This window comes from Pogoniulus pusillus, chromosome 28 (assembly GCF_015220805.1).
Source record: "Pogoniulus pusillus isolate bPogPus1 chromosome 28, bPogPus1.pri, whole genome shotgun sequence".
Classification (NCBI taxonomy): domain Eukaryota; kingdom Metazoa; phylum Chordata; class Aves; order Piciformes; family Lybiidae; genus Pogoniulus; species Pogoniulus pusillus.
The window spans coordinates 17,572,547-17,585,581 of NC_087291.1; the positions used below are offsets into that span (position 1 = coordinate 17,572,547).

Here is a 13,035-nt window from a genome sequence, read left to right on the forward strand (position 1 = left end):
GAGTTGGGTTGGAAGGGACCTTAAAGCTCATCCAGTTCCAGCCCCCTGCCATGGGCCAGCACAGCTTGCTCAAGGCCTTATCCAGTCTGGTCTTAAACACTTCAGGCATGAGGCCTCCACAGCTTCTCTGGCCAGCTCATGCCAGTGTCTCACCACCCACACAGTAAAGAACTTTTCCAGGCTGGGAAGCCTCAGGGCTCTCAGCCTCTGCACATCAGAGAGATGCTACAGCTCCCTCAGCATCGTCATGGCCCTCCACTGGCCTCTCTCCAGCACTGCCCTGTCCCTCTTGAACCACAGCCCAGAACTAGGCACAATACTCCAGGTGTAGCCTCACCAGGACAGAGTAGAGGGGGAGGAGAACCTCCCTGACCTGCTGACCACACTGCTGGATGCATCCCAGGACTCCACCATTGTCCTCCTAGGCCATCAGGGAACACTGCTGCTTTGTGGGGACCTTGTTCCTTTTGCTTTCGTTTCCTTTTTCCTCTCCCCCTCTCCCTTCTTAGGTCGTTCTGTTTCTTGCAGCATGTTTCCAGGTGGCCCTGCTGCCAGGGACTCGGTCTGCCTCACGCTCCCCTGTGTGTCTTTGGCAGGTCCAAGCAGCCCTGAAGAGGCAGTGGGCACAGTACAAGGCGCAGTGGGGCCAGCGGCGCCGCGAGCACTGCTCCACTCGCTCTACCTCCTACACTGCCACCTCCATCTCAGAGCTGCCAGTTTACCTCTCCCACCACGACTCCAACAGTGAACAGTTAAATGGGAGGTACCCAGAGGACTCTGAACTCGTAGCACTAAAATCTGGGGAGACATCTGCCTAGCTCAGCACCAGCCCCTGTCACCACCACCATTCACCGGCTGCTTGTGAGCAAAGTGGGGAGAAGGGGGAGGGTGGAGGTCCGGGGCAAGAGCAGCTGAAGGACACAGCTCACTTGGCCCACAGCAGCCTCTGCAAGTGATGAGCTGGAAACAGCAGGGAGGAGAGGTGAGCCTGCCCAGCAGGCTGTGTTAGCTCCATACCTTCTGTGCCAGCCCTGCCAGGTGCCAGGCAGCAAACACCAAAGGAGCAAGCAGCAAGTGGCAACTGGGAACTTCCAACAAGTATTGCTTTTGGTCCTTTTCCTTCACACTAGATTTTGACCTGTCAGCTTTCAGATAGATGTACCTGGCTTAGAGTGCTTCACTTCCCCCCTTTTAACCAGCTCGAGAACACTTTAAAAGGTTCTGCACACTGCAAGACAAATCAAAGAGGAGAGTCACACCCAAGCACTCCAATCTTGGTGCTCCCCAAAGCAGAGACCAAAATTTCACAGGGATCTCCCCAAACCTTGCAGCCCCTTCAAAGGATCTCCCAAAACACTGCAGCCCCTTCAAAGGATCTCCCAAAACACTGCAGCCCCTTCAAAGGATCTCCCAAAACACTGCAGTCCCTTCAAAGGATCTCCCCAAACCTTGCAGTCCCTTCAGAGGATCTCCCAAAACCTTGCAGCTCTTCCCAAGGCTCTCCCAAAACCCTGCAGCTTTCCCCAAGGCTGTCCCCAAACGTTGCCATCCCACTAGCAAGCACATAAAGGAAGCATACCAAGATCACAACCCCCCAGAGGAACCATCTGGGTCTTTAAGCTGCCTCACACAGGTCCTGGGGGCATCTCAGGAGGGTTTTTGTTTCCCAGTATTGGTGGCTCCAGACTCGTGCTCTGTAGGGGACATTGTCACCCCTGTTGCTCCAGCCAGAAGCTCAGCAGCAAGGCACAGTTCTTTCACTCTGAATAAACTGGGAATTGGGGTGGAAGCGAAGGGATTTGGGGGTTCTTTTCTTTCCTGGCCCTTCAGAGATGTATGCTGGGATAAAATTAACGCTCAAGGCAGTGAAGAATCCCCGAGAAGGAGGCGCAGGAAGCAGCTACCTTTAGAGTCTGATGGCTGCTCGGAGTCCCTGCTTGGTGAAGGGGATGGGCACATGTGAGAGTCTGGCAGCAGCTTTGAGTAACAAGCACCTCTGAGCACACAGGCAGAGCACCCTTAGAGTCTGTGCCTGCTGAGGCAGAAATCAGGTCAGAGAGGAACTGAGCTGCAGTGAGAAGTTGCAAACCTGTCCCTGCAGAAGCTCTGCCGAGGCCAGGAGGAACCGAGTGGCTGCCTTGGCCCACAGGAACCTCCACACAAAGCACCTGCAAGTGCCAAGGGCTGTGACTCCCCTGGAGTTTGCTGCATCAGCTGAAGTCAGTTCCAGCCCTTCTTGCACCCCTGTGTCTGCTCCACTCCAGCCCTGGGCTATTTCAAGTGCTGGCAGCCTCAAGAGCCTCACTGCAGGTTTCCACCTTGAAGGCAGCTGCAAGGGTCTCAGTGCCCAGGTGGTCCTGCGTTAGAGGGACTCAGAGGGAGGCAAGGCTCGGCAGGGGCCGCTGGAGCTCCTCCAGCCCAATATCCCTCGTAAGGCAGCTTTACCAGAGGGGACTCAATCCCAGCACCCAGCCACGGGGCCAAGGCTGAGCTGCTGCAGGCATAGAAGAGAGGAGCTGGGGAGCAAGAACTGCCCCCACAGCACGGATCATGGCGTGGTTAAGCCAGGAGGACACTGAGTACAGGAGGCTGTGCAGCTGTCGAAGGCACAGAGCTGCTTTTCAGCCTCCAAGGAACACAGGCAGGCATTTTTTTCAGCCAACAGGACTACTTCACATGATCCTGTTTCTACCTTTGCCAGCAAACAGTGGGAAGAGGAGGACTGAATCACTGGAGACTGCATGTGGCCCTGCTGGGAGTGCTGTGTTCTGAAGAGCTCTGGGGTGCAGCACACTCCCCTGCAGCGCTCCAGCCCAAAGACACCAGTGAACTGGCTGGGGGAGGAGGAGAGGGCATGCTGAAGGCAGTTCAATCATGGACATGTTGCTTTGGTCATCTACATGGTGACAACCTGCAAGTCTTTTCCTGCCTGCTCTGGTCACTTGGATGTACCTAATGGAGATGCTTTGCCCTTCCAGTGGTGCTTTGCTTTCTTCACTAATCATCTTTTCTTGCTCTGCTCAGTAGAATTCTACTGAAAAGCCACATTGGGCTGTGGGCTTTAGGATCTTGCTTTGAGCTTAAAGTGGTTGGAAATGCTGTCACTGCATCAGTCCTGGCAGCAGCTTTGCCTTCAGGACAGTGATGGTGGTTTGTGGCCATGAAAAATTTGGTTTAACATACCTGGAATCACAGAATGACAGAAAGGTGGGGGCTGGAAGGGACCTCCACAGGTCATCCAGTCCAATCCCCCTGCTAAAGCAGGGTCACCCAAAGCAGGTTGCACAGGAACACATCCAGGCAGGTTTTAAAGGTCTCCAAACAAGGCTCCACAACCTTTCTGGGCAGCCTGCTCCAGGGCTCTGGCACCCTCACAGTCAAGAAGTGAAACTTTCTGTGTCTCAGTTTGCCTCCACTGCCCCTTGGCCTGTTGTTGAGCACCACTGGAAAGAGCCCAGCCCCAGCACCGCCACCCTTCAGCCATTGCAGGTCCCCTCTCAGGCTGCTCTTCTCTAGGCTAAGCAGCCTCAGGTCCCTCAGCTGCTCCCCACCAGACCTGTCCTCCAGGCCCCTCAGCAGCTTCACTGCCCCTCCAGTAAGGTCTAGGAGCCTGCTGTGCCACCTGAGCCAAGATGCTTCAATCTGAAGTTTCAAGGAACAAACAATAAAAGTGAACTGAGGCAACCAAACAATAGTTAACTGCTTCAGCCCTGTCCTGCTGTGCCGCTCCTGCTAGCTGCGCTTGAGATGCCAAGCATGTACCAGCTGGTGTCTGACAGCAGACAGGAGGCATCTGGGAGGTGTCAGGTCCCCGTGGGATCCCAATGCTTTCACTTGAAAGCTCCAGAGAGCTCTTGGCTAACTCTTGAACAGATACCTCCTCATGAGCCTGACAGGGCTTTTGGAGCCAGCCACATAGACGGTGCTTGGTGCAGCAGCAGCAGCCAGATGGAGGAGATGATCACAGATGATCTGTTTGTTCCACATGGCTGAGATGAGCACAGCACCAGGTCCTGTTTGTCCCACACACGGCTGAGATGATCACAGCACCAGGTCCTGTTTGTTCCACACATGGCTGAGATGATCACAGTCAGCACTTGCCCCTGTTGGTCTGCCTGAGGTTACTCTCTGCCCAGCTCCCCACCCTTCCCCGGTCAAGCTGGACGGCAGCACAGCCTTGGGGGGGTGGCAGCTGCTGCTCCCAGTTTGGTGCCATCAGCAAACTGGGTGAGTGACCTCTTGTGTCCCTTCAGTGAGTGAAGGAGGCCAGATGGGCATTTCAGGACAAGTTCTGCTTTTCTCTGAAGCTTTGAGACACACAGAGAAGTTACCAAGAGCAGAGGAAGTCTTTGGATCCTTGGTACATCAACTCAGTGACAAGATGTAGCAACAGTGTTTTGGGTTTCTGCCTCTGCTGTCAGCCAAATGGACAAAGCCTTCAGGTTCAAACACTCTGCAGGAGCAGCACCACATCACTGCTGGATCTGACACCTCCCTAGGCCAGAATCAGCTGCCCCTGGTCCCACTGCCTTCAAAGGACATCTCAATAGGCAGACAGTGGCAGCTCTGATTAATGGGGTGAGGAGAAAAAGCTGTTGGCTTTGTCTCCAAGCACTGTTCCCAAGTGGCTCTGTTACTCAGTGAAGAAAATCACTGCAGGCAGTGGTGCAGAGGCCTGGTGTGATTGCCAGCTCAGCTCAGGATGGATGGCTCTGCCAACAGACAGGAACAGTGGACACCTTCCAGCTTCTCCAGCCCCAGCAGATAGCTCCAAGTGGCCTGAGATGTGCCACATAGAGCCTGATGCCTTTGTGGCAGCCCTGTCACCTCTCCCAGCATCAGCTTTGCCAGCAGTGCTGCCAGGGACTCCTCTAGGTAGACTTTCCCCAAGTCAGCCTGCTCTGAACAGGCTCCCTGTGTGAATTCAGGTCGTCTAGATGGCTAGGGAGGAAAATATGGGCTGCAGGTACACGTGGATGGGAAGAGGAACTGATGCAATGAAGCCTCCTGACTGCAGAACTGCCAAGGTTGGAAGAGACTTTTGAGATCACCAAAACATTCTAAACCCACCTGGATGCCTTCCTGTGGGACCTTCTCTAGGTGGTCCTGCTCTGGCAGGGGGGTTGGACTGGAGGATCTTTGGAGGTCCCTTCCAGCCCCTACCATCCTGTGTGATTCAGGCTGTCTACAGCAGAGGAGGGAACAGCAAAATTATCTTAGTATCAGCTCAAACCTTCAGCCCAAACCCATTATTCCTGTTCCCTGGCATTATTGCTTGAGAAGAGGGATCAAAGAGAGTGAGATACTAGAGGACCAGGACTAATTTCTCTTGTTAATGACATTCTGGCATTGGTGAATCAGTAAAATAAAGCCTCCCCAGGAAGCACAATAGTGTACAGCATTTATTACCTTCTGTTCCTCTGAAGCTCATCAATTTTGATAAGAACTAAATTCATCCTGAAACAGACATTTTTAAATCCAGATAAGAGGCTCTAAAATGAGTTGCTCTGCACTCCTAATCCAGGTGAAGATGAGAGGCTCTAAAATGAGTTGGTCTGCACTCTTAATCCAGATGAGAGGCTCTAAGATGAGTTGATCTGCACTCCTAATGCAGGTGAAGATGAGAGGCTCTAAGATGAGTTGCTCTGCACTCCTAATGCAGGTGAAGAGGAGAGGCTCTAAGATGAGTTGCTCTGCACTCCTAATCCAGGTGAGGATGAGAGGCTCTAAGATGAGTTGATCTGCACTCCTAATTCACATGCAAAGCAGACATTGGTCAAATATTGTACAGTGACTTGTGGCTCACACTGGTCCATCACAGAGCACAATTTCTGAGGGTGGAAGCAAGGAAATCACATTTTCAAGGAGCCCTCGTTTCAAAAGGAGCAGCAGCTCTGCGTGAAGCCAGCCTGGTTCTCGCTGCCTTGGGTTTGACTTACAGGGCACAGCTTTGCAGTATTTACAGCTCTCCACCCAGACAAGGAGCAGCTCTCTGCTGAGGGCAAGGGGAAAATGGAAGAAGAAGAAGCAGCAGCTGCAGAAATAGAATGGAAAGGGACTAGAAAAGTCATGGTTTGGAACACTGTGCCCATCCTTTAGAACACCATGCCCACAGACAACATTTTGCCTAAGTTTTACAGCGTCATGCCCTGGTTTAGCAACATTGCCCCCACGTTTCAGAGCACTTCCCCAATGCTTTAGAGCATCCCCCCCATTTTAGAACATTTCCCCCCCATTTTAGAACATTTCCCCCCCATTTTACATCTTGCCCATGCTTCAGAGCCTCTTGCCCATGTAGAACATTTTCCCCATGCCTCAGGACCTCTTGCCCATGTCTTAGCTCATTCCACCTTTGTAGAGAGTCTCCACTAGCAGTAAGAGAGGTGAAGCACAATGGTTCTGGAGAGAGTATTGCCATTAGTCCAGGAGAGAGCCATCTGCTCCATGCCAACAGAGGAAGGTAGAGGTCAGGAGGGCAGCAGCTGTCTCCAGTTATCTTTTGGGTCTGTCTATGTCATCAATAGCAGCCAGCAGCTTCTGTCTTGACTTTTTGTTGATGTGGGAGCCCAGACAAACATTCACCAGGTTGGTCAACTGCTTAGTGGAATACTCCTGGCAAAGGAAAGCAGATCCTGTTATGGTAGGGCAAGGCAGCAGGCAAAGAGAGGAAATGATTCAACCCAAAGTCCACGCTGGGGACTTTCCAACTGACAGAAGCAGTCAGTACCCCAAGGAGACTTAAAAGTGGTAGTGAAGTCAGGTCTGCAGAGTTCCATAGCTGAGGCAGACCAAAGTTTGTTTTGCTACATGGCAGATCCAGATGGAAAATGTTTGTGGTCTTAGGAGTGTTGGACTGAGTTGACAGAAAGTAATTCTGGGACTATCTGGGAACATAATTCCACTTTTAATGCATTTTCCTTTCTTGGGGAGGTGTGATGGGAAATGCAAATGGGATAAGCTGATAACAAAAAGCCTTGTCCTAAATGCTAGCTCAGGTGACAAGGAGGTCTTTTAAGTTGACTTCTCATTCCCAGTAAGCTTCTAAATGCTTCCAAATACAGGGTCTGAACAGAAAGGGAGCTGAGTAGAGGGCCTGAACAGAAAGGGAGCTGAGCAGAGGGCCTGAACAGAAAGGGATATAAAATATGATTAAAAAGAGGAAAGAAAAGGCAAAAGCTGTTAAGAATTCTTGACACTTGTCAAAACACAACATGTGCCAGTGCTACCTTTAGACCTAACACCAGCCAAACACAAATGAAGGACAAGGTTGATCCTGATTCACTATTACCACATGAAGGAAGAAAAAGAGAGGCTCTTATGCATGGAGCATTAAAACTTAGCTTAAGCTACTCCTACAGGCACAGTAAAACTTTCTGGTGTGATTTCGAATTGTGCTGCTTGATGGTGCAATAGAAAAGAGGTTGGAGTGAGGTGAGAGTTGGTGTCTTCCTAGTATCAGGTGACAGAAGGAGAGGAAATGGCCTCAAATTGTGCCAGGGGAGGGTTAGGTTGGACATTAGGAAACATTTCTTTGCTGCAGGAGTAGTGAAGGATTGGAACAAGCTACCCAGGGAGGTGGTGGAGTCCCCATCCCCTGGTGGTGTTGCAGAAAGGTGTGGCCATGGCACTCTGGGACACGGTTTGATGGCAGTGGTGGGGTTGGTTGAGGGTTGGACTCAATGCTCTTAGAGGGCTTTTCCAGCTAAGATAATTCTGTGATTCTATGTTGGACATCAGGACAATTTTTCTTCCCTGAAAGAGTTCTCCAAGCCTGGCAGAGGCTGTGCAGGGGAAGTGGTTGCATCCTCACCCCTAGAGGTGTTTCACCCATGTGTGGATGTGGTGCTTGGGGCCACGCTTGGAGCCTCTTACCCTGTGCTCTTTGATCCAGCTCTCCATGTCGTTCTCTGTCAGGTAGTAAGCTTTAATGTAGGTCTCCACAAACTCCTTATCTGGAATGGGCCTGATGTCTGTTAGCTTCTCCAGTTTCATCAGGAACTGCTGGAAGTCCAGCTGCATCAGGGCACGGCCTTCATTGCTGCACTTCTTCACGTTGGCATAACTGAAAAGGCAAGCATGGGACAGCAGAAATCAGAAGGGAATGAAGTTCATCTGATCCAAGTTGTTTGACTTCAGCCCTTCATACCTTAAGGAGGAACATAGTCATGGTGTGAAGCTAAAAGCAAACAAGAACTGCTCTTAGGGGATCAGATGCATTAGCATGGCGAGTTTTAGCCCCACTCAGAGCAGAATCACAGAATGGTAGGGCATGGAAGGGACCTCTGGAGACCATCCAGTCCAACCCCCTGCCAAAGCAGCATCACCCAAGGCAGGTCACACAGGGAGGCATCCAGACAGGTCTGGAAAGTCTCTAGAGCAGGAGACTCCACAACCTCTCTGGGCAGCCTGCTCCAGTGCCCTATCACAGAATCACAGAAACATCCAGGTTGGCAAAGCCCCTCAGGATCTCTGAGCCCAACCTAGAACCCTACTCAGCAAGATTCACCTTAAACCATCTCACTCACAGTAAAGATCTTCCTCCTGTTGAGGTGCAATCTCCTTCCCTTTCCTTGGTGGAAAAAGAAATGACCAAGTATGTAAGAAAAAAGGAACTGGCATGATAATGGGCCTGGGTTTTAAAAGGAGGGAGCAGTGGAAGCTGAGGATCCTCAGTAAACAGCTAGCACTTGAAGAAGGATAGTGCTGAGGCCCTAAATTAGAGCAGACAGCAGGAGAGTGGGATGGGAAGAGTGAGATAGGTAGTAGGGAGTGCATAGGTAAAAGTAACCAGGAAATAAATATGGAAACATGAGCAGGAGGAGTGGGAGACAGCAGATAGCCTGTGATGCAGGACAGGTTGTGCTGAGACCACAAAGAGATGCAGCAAAGGGACAAGAAGAGAGGAAGAACTGCAAAGGATGAGAAGCCTACCACACTCAGGCTGCAATGCTGCCTGGGAAAGCAGTGACACAGGGTGAGGGATGGGCAAGGGTTAGCAACAACTGACTCAGGTGCTTGAGCCAAAGCTAACTGAGAAATGTCTGTTTCTGAGCAGCTGGGCAAAACCCTGCCCCATGGCTCCTCTAACAAGACTGCTGGGAATGACAACTCCACCTTCCTGCTTGGCAAAGGCAAATGGCATCACCGCAGAGATGCTGACAAGTACACTGCAACTTCCTTCTTTGCTGTGCCAGGAAATGATCCTTTTTCAGACAGGAGGTTCTTTGAAAGACAACAACTTTGATCCGAATGCTTCAAGAAGACACTCGGTGTCATTTCAGGGATGTGCTTAGTGGCAGTGGCTTAGCAGCAGGGGTGGGACTGTGAGCTCTAGGTGAGCAGCTGGACCTGATCTCAAAGGCCTCTTCCAGCCTCTACAGCTCTATGATTCTTCAGCAGTATCTTAGGCACAAGACCATCCTCTTTAGAATTAATGCTGGACCTGACTCTCTCAAACATCTGCTGTTGTGAGACCCTACCTGAAGCACTGCATCCAGTGCAGGTGTCCCCAGCACAAGAAGGACATGGAACTGCTGGAGCAGCTCCAGAGGCGGCCACAAAATTGATCAGAGGGCTGCAGAACCTCCCCTGTGGGGACAGGCTGGGAGAGCTGCAGAGTTGTTCAGCCTGGGGAAGAGAAGGCTCAGGGGAGACCTTACAGCAGCTGAAGGGGGCTACAAGAAAGCTGGAGAGGGACTTTTTACAAGAGCTTGTTGTGATAGGACGAGAGGGAATGGATTGAAGCTTGAGGAGGGCAGATTGAGACTGGAGATTAAGAAGAAACTCTTCATGGTGAAAAGTGAGGAGACACTGGCACAGGTTGCCCAAAGAGGTTGTGGCTGCCCCCTCTCTGGAGGTGTTCAGTGCCAGATTGGATGAGGTCTTAAGCAAATGAAAGTGTCCCTGCCCATGGCAGAGGGGTTGGAACAGGATGAGCTTTAAGATCCTTTCCAACCCAACTCATTCTGTGAGTCTCTGAATCTCTGTCAAGTTTTAACTGTCTTCCAGGCTCCCCAAACACACAAGACCTTAGCAGTGCACTACAGACTTAGCACTTTCAGCCACACAAAAATCAGCCTTCTCATTACAGCCACCTGTAGCCCCAGAGCTCTGCTGAGCTGCTTACCCTTCCACAAGAGTTCTGTTGGCCAAACGTATGCAGTGCTCCCAGAGGATGTTGGAGACAGGCAGCGGGATGCGCACGCGCCGGGACACCTCTGCCAGCCTTCGGTTAAAGCCTTCAAACTCCTGAGGAGACAGAGCATCATTACTGCCTTTGCACACAGGGATCCCTCTCTACACATCTCTGCCAACAGCAGGGAATTAGAAATGGGCATGGAGAGAATAATGGACATAAGAGCCAAGCAGAGAAGCTTAATAGGCACAGACTGTAGAGAGAAGCTTAAAAGCATAAAGCAGAAAGCGTTTTGCTGCCTGTGGTGTAAGAGCACAGAATCATTTTGGTTGGAAGAGACCTTTAAGGTCAAGTCCAACCACTCTCTGGCCCTGCCTACTCTACTGACTGTATGTTTAGTTACCATTCAGGGCTCAGACATGACATTCACTGAACTTCTGTGGTCACCTTAATCCCTTCCATGTAGCCAAGTTGATTGGCCAGGGCTGGGTGCTAGGTTGGACTGGATGAGCTTGGAGGTCTCTTCCAAGCTGGCTGACTCTGGTTCAGAAATGCCTCCCTGAAAACAATCTGCTGGCTGCAAGAACAGTGCAAGTTTGGGGCAGGGCTCAAGTCCTCACTGAAAACAATCTGTTGGCTTGTCACAAGGGTGTCCAGCAACAGGACTAGGGGCAATGGTTTGAGGCTGAGGGACAGCTGGCTTAGACTGGATCTTAGGAAGAAGTTGTTCAGTATAAGAGTGCTGAGACTCTGGAATAGGTTGCCTAGAGTGGTTGTGGCTGCCTCCTCCCTGAAGGTGCTCAAGGCCAGGTTGGATGAGGACCACTTGAGAGGCTGTCTGCCCGTAGCAGGGATTTTGGAGTAGATGAGCTCTGAGGTCCAGTTCTGTGATGAAAATCCTCACCTTTAGAAGAGCATCTACATAGATGTTGTGTTGTGACATGATTTCCTTCACATCCCACTTGACATTAGCCATCAGCAGCAGCATCTGTTCATAGTCAATGGCTTTAGCAGCCACGATCCAGTACACAGGCTTGCGAAGTTCGCTGGCAGTTGACACTGTCTGCAACAGAAGAGAAGTAAAGCTGAGCCCAGCAGCTGGCTGGCTAGTGAGAGCAGCACCTAGCTGTGCTGCACAGGTTTCTGCCCCATATTGTACAGGCTGCTGGGGAAACATCAGCTGGGAATGAGGCAACCCTGACCTGAGAGTAGAACTGCTGAAGAAAAGGCTTCTTAGCAGCTGGCATCACCGCATCCAGATGAGGCTGAAGAAACTCAAACTGCTCAGCCAGAAACACCCTTTGAAAGCAAGGAAAGCTGAGTGTGAACTAAATGCAACATTTGGCAGCTCTCTGCACGACTTGTACTCTACAGCTGACATATTTGGCACCAACAATGTGGAAGCTTGGAAAATTCACTTGAGGAGGACCAAGAACTGCATCAGTTTTGGGCCAGAGCATCAGCAAGTGGTCTGCACTCTGACAGCAAACAAGGACATGCTTGAATAAAGGGAGCTGATCATCAACAATGAGGCTTGAACATCCACAACTCCCATTCCCCTTCAACTCTGGAAACCCTGCAAAAGGCCAAGCCCAAGGCTAGTAAATTCAGTGGAGAAGTGTGGCCTCAGTTCCACACTGCTGGGCAGGCAGCACTGATGTGAATGAAGCCAGGTGAGAATTCCAAACTGACATCCTGATTACTTAGACAGAAGTGAATCTTTAGAAGTCATCATAGAATGGTCTGGGTTGGAAGGGACCTCCAAATTCATCCACTCCAACCCCCTGCACTCAGCAGGGACATCCTCCACCACAGCAGCTTGCTCACAGCCTGCTCCAGCCTCACCTTTAATACCTACATCCATAGAGCCTAAATCACCTCCCTGGGCAGCCTGTGGCAGTGTTCCAGCAGCCTCCTGCTGCACAACTTGTCCCTCACACCCAGGCTCAATCTGCTCTGCTCTCATTCCAAACCATTGCCCTGGTCCTGTCCCTGCAGGCCTTTGCAAACAGTCCCTCTGCAGCCTGCTTGCAGCCCCTTCAGGCCCTGGCAGGCTGCTGTTAGGTCTGCCTGGAGCCTTCACCTCTGCAGGCTGCACACCCCCAGCTCCCTCAGCCTGTCCTCCTAAGCAGAGCTGCTCCAGCCCCAGGATCATTTTTGTGGCCTCCTCTGGCCCTGCTCCATCAGGTCCATGTCCTTCCTGTGCTGAGGGCTCCAGAGCTGCCCCAGTCCTGCAGGTAAGGTCTGAGCAGAGGAGCAGGATCCATCTCTGGCCTTGCTGCTTTGGATGCAGCCCAGGCTGCCATTGGCTTTCTGGGCTGCCACTGCCCACTGCCAGCTCCTAGCTTCTCCTCCACCAGCTCCCTGAAGTCCTTCTCTGCAGAGCTGCTCTCAATCTCATCATCCCCAGTCTCTAGGACTGCCCCAACCCAGGTACAGGACCTTGCACTTTGCCTTACTGAACCTCCTGAGGTTCAGCTCAGCCCTGCTGCAGCCTGTGCAGCTCCCTCTGGATGACATCCCAGCCTTCACATGAGAACAATTCTTTCCCCATTGGTAGGATTTCTTAATAACAACCTAGGAAATAACTACACTTCTGACCAAGCAGGTGTGAAAAAGAAAGCTCCTATCAAAGACTTTTTTACTGAGCCTTGAATCTTCAAGGTGTCACTTTAGGTGGGCAAAAAGCCTACACCTCACTCTTATTTAGACCAAATCAAACCACCAGGGGGGTTATTGGCTTGGTCCAGTATCTTCTTCACAGGTACACACAGGACATCACAACCCAAGCCAGCCCAACAGGAACTGAGCAGTTTTGAGTCTCAGCCATCACCCTGTGAGTGCTTAGTTCAAGGCTGAAGTGAGGCACACAGATTAGATACTGCCATTAGCCTCCTGAA

The 13,035-nt window shown here is 51.4% G+C and overlaps 2 protein-coding genes across 10 annotated transcripts in view; one reads left to right on the top strand and one right to left on the bottom strand.

Moving 5' to 3' along the window:
• The window catches only part of CALCR (calcitonin receptor), an 89,357-nt gene extending 86,380 nt beyond the window's left edge, over positions 1-2,977 (top strand). For all 8 annotated transcript variants that reach the window (XM_064166813.1, XM_064166815.1, XM_064166816.1 and 5 more), the window contains one exon: positions 597-2,977. In XM_064166813.1, coding sequence (XP_064022883.1) covers positions 597-818 — 222 coding nt within the window. In that variant the 3' untranslated portion in view covers positions 819-2,977. The remainder of the gene's footprint in view (positions 1-596) is intronic.
• A 2,412-nt stretch (positions 2,978-5,389) lies between these two features.
• VPS50 (VPS50 subunit of EARP/GARPII complex) overlaps positions 5,390-13,035 on the bottom strand; it is a 43,620-nt gene continuing 35,974 nt past the window's right edge. For both annotated transcript variants that reach the window (XM_064166811.1, XM_064166809.1), the window contains 5 exons: positions 11,338-11,434; positions 11,040-11,198; positions 10,127-10,248; positions 7,873-8,062; positions 5,390-6,612 (listed from right to left, as the gene is read on the bottom strand). In XM_064166811.1, coding sequence (XP_064022881.1) covers positions 6,493-6,612; positions 7,873-8,062; positions 10,127-10,248; positions 11,040-11,198; positions 11,338-11,434 — 688 coding nt within the window. In that variant the 3' untranslated portion in view covers positions 5,390-6,492. The remainder of the gene's footprint in view (positions 6,613-7,872; positions 8,063-10,126; positions 10,249-11,039; positions 11,199-11,337; positions 11,435-13,035) is intronic.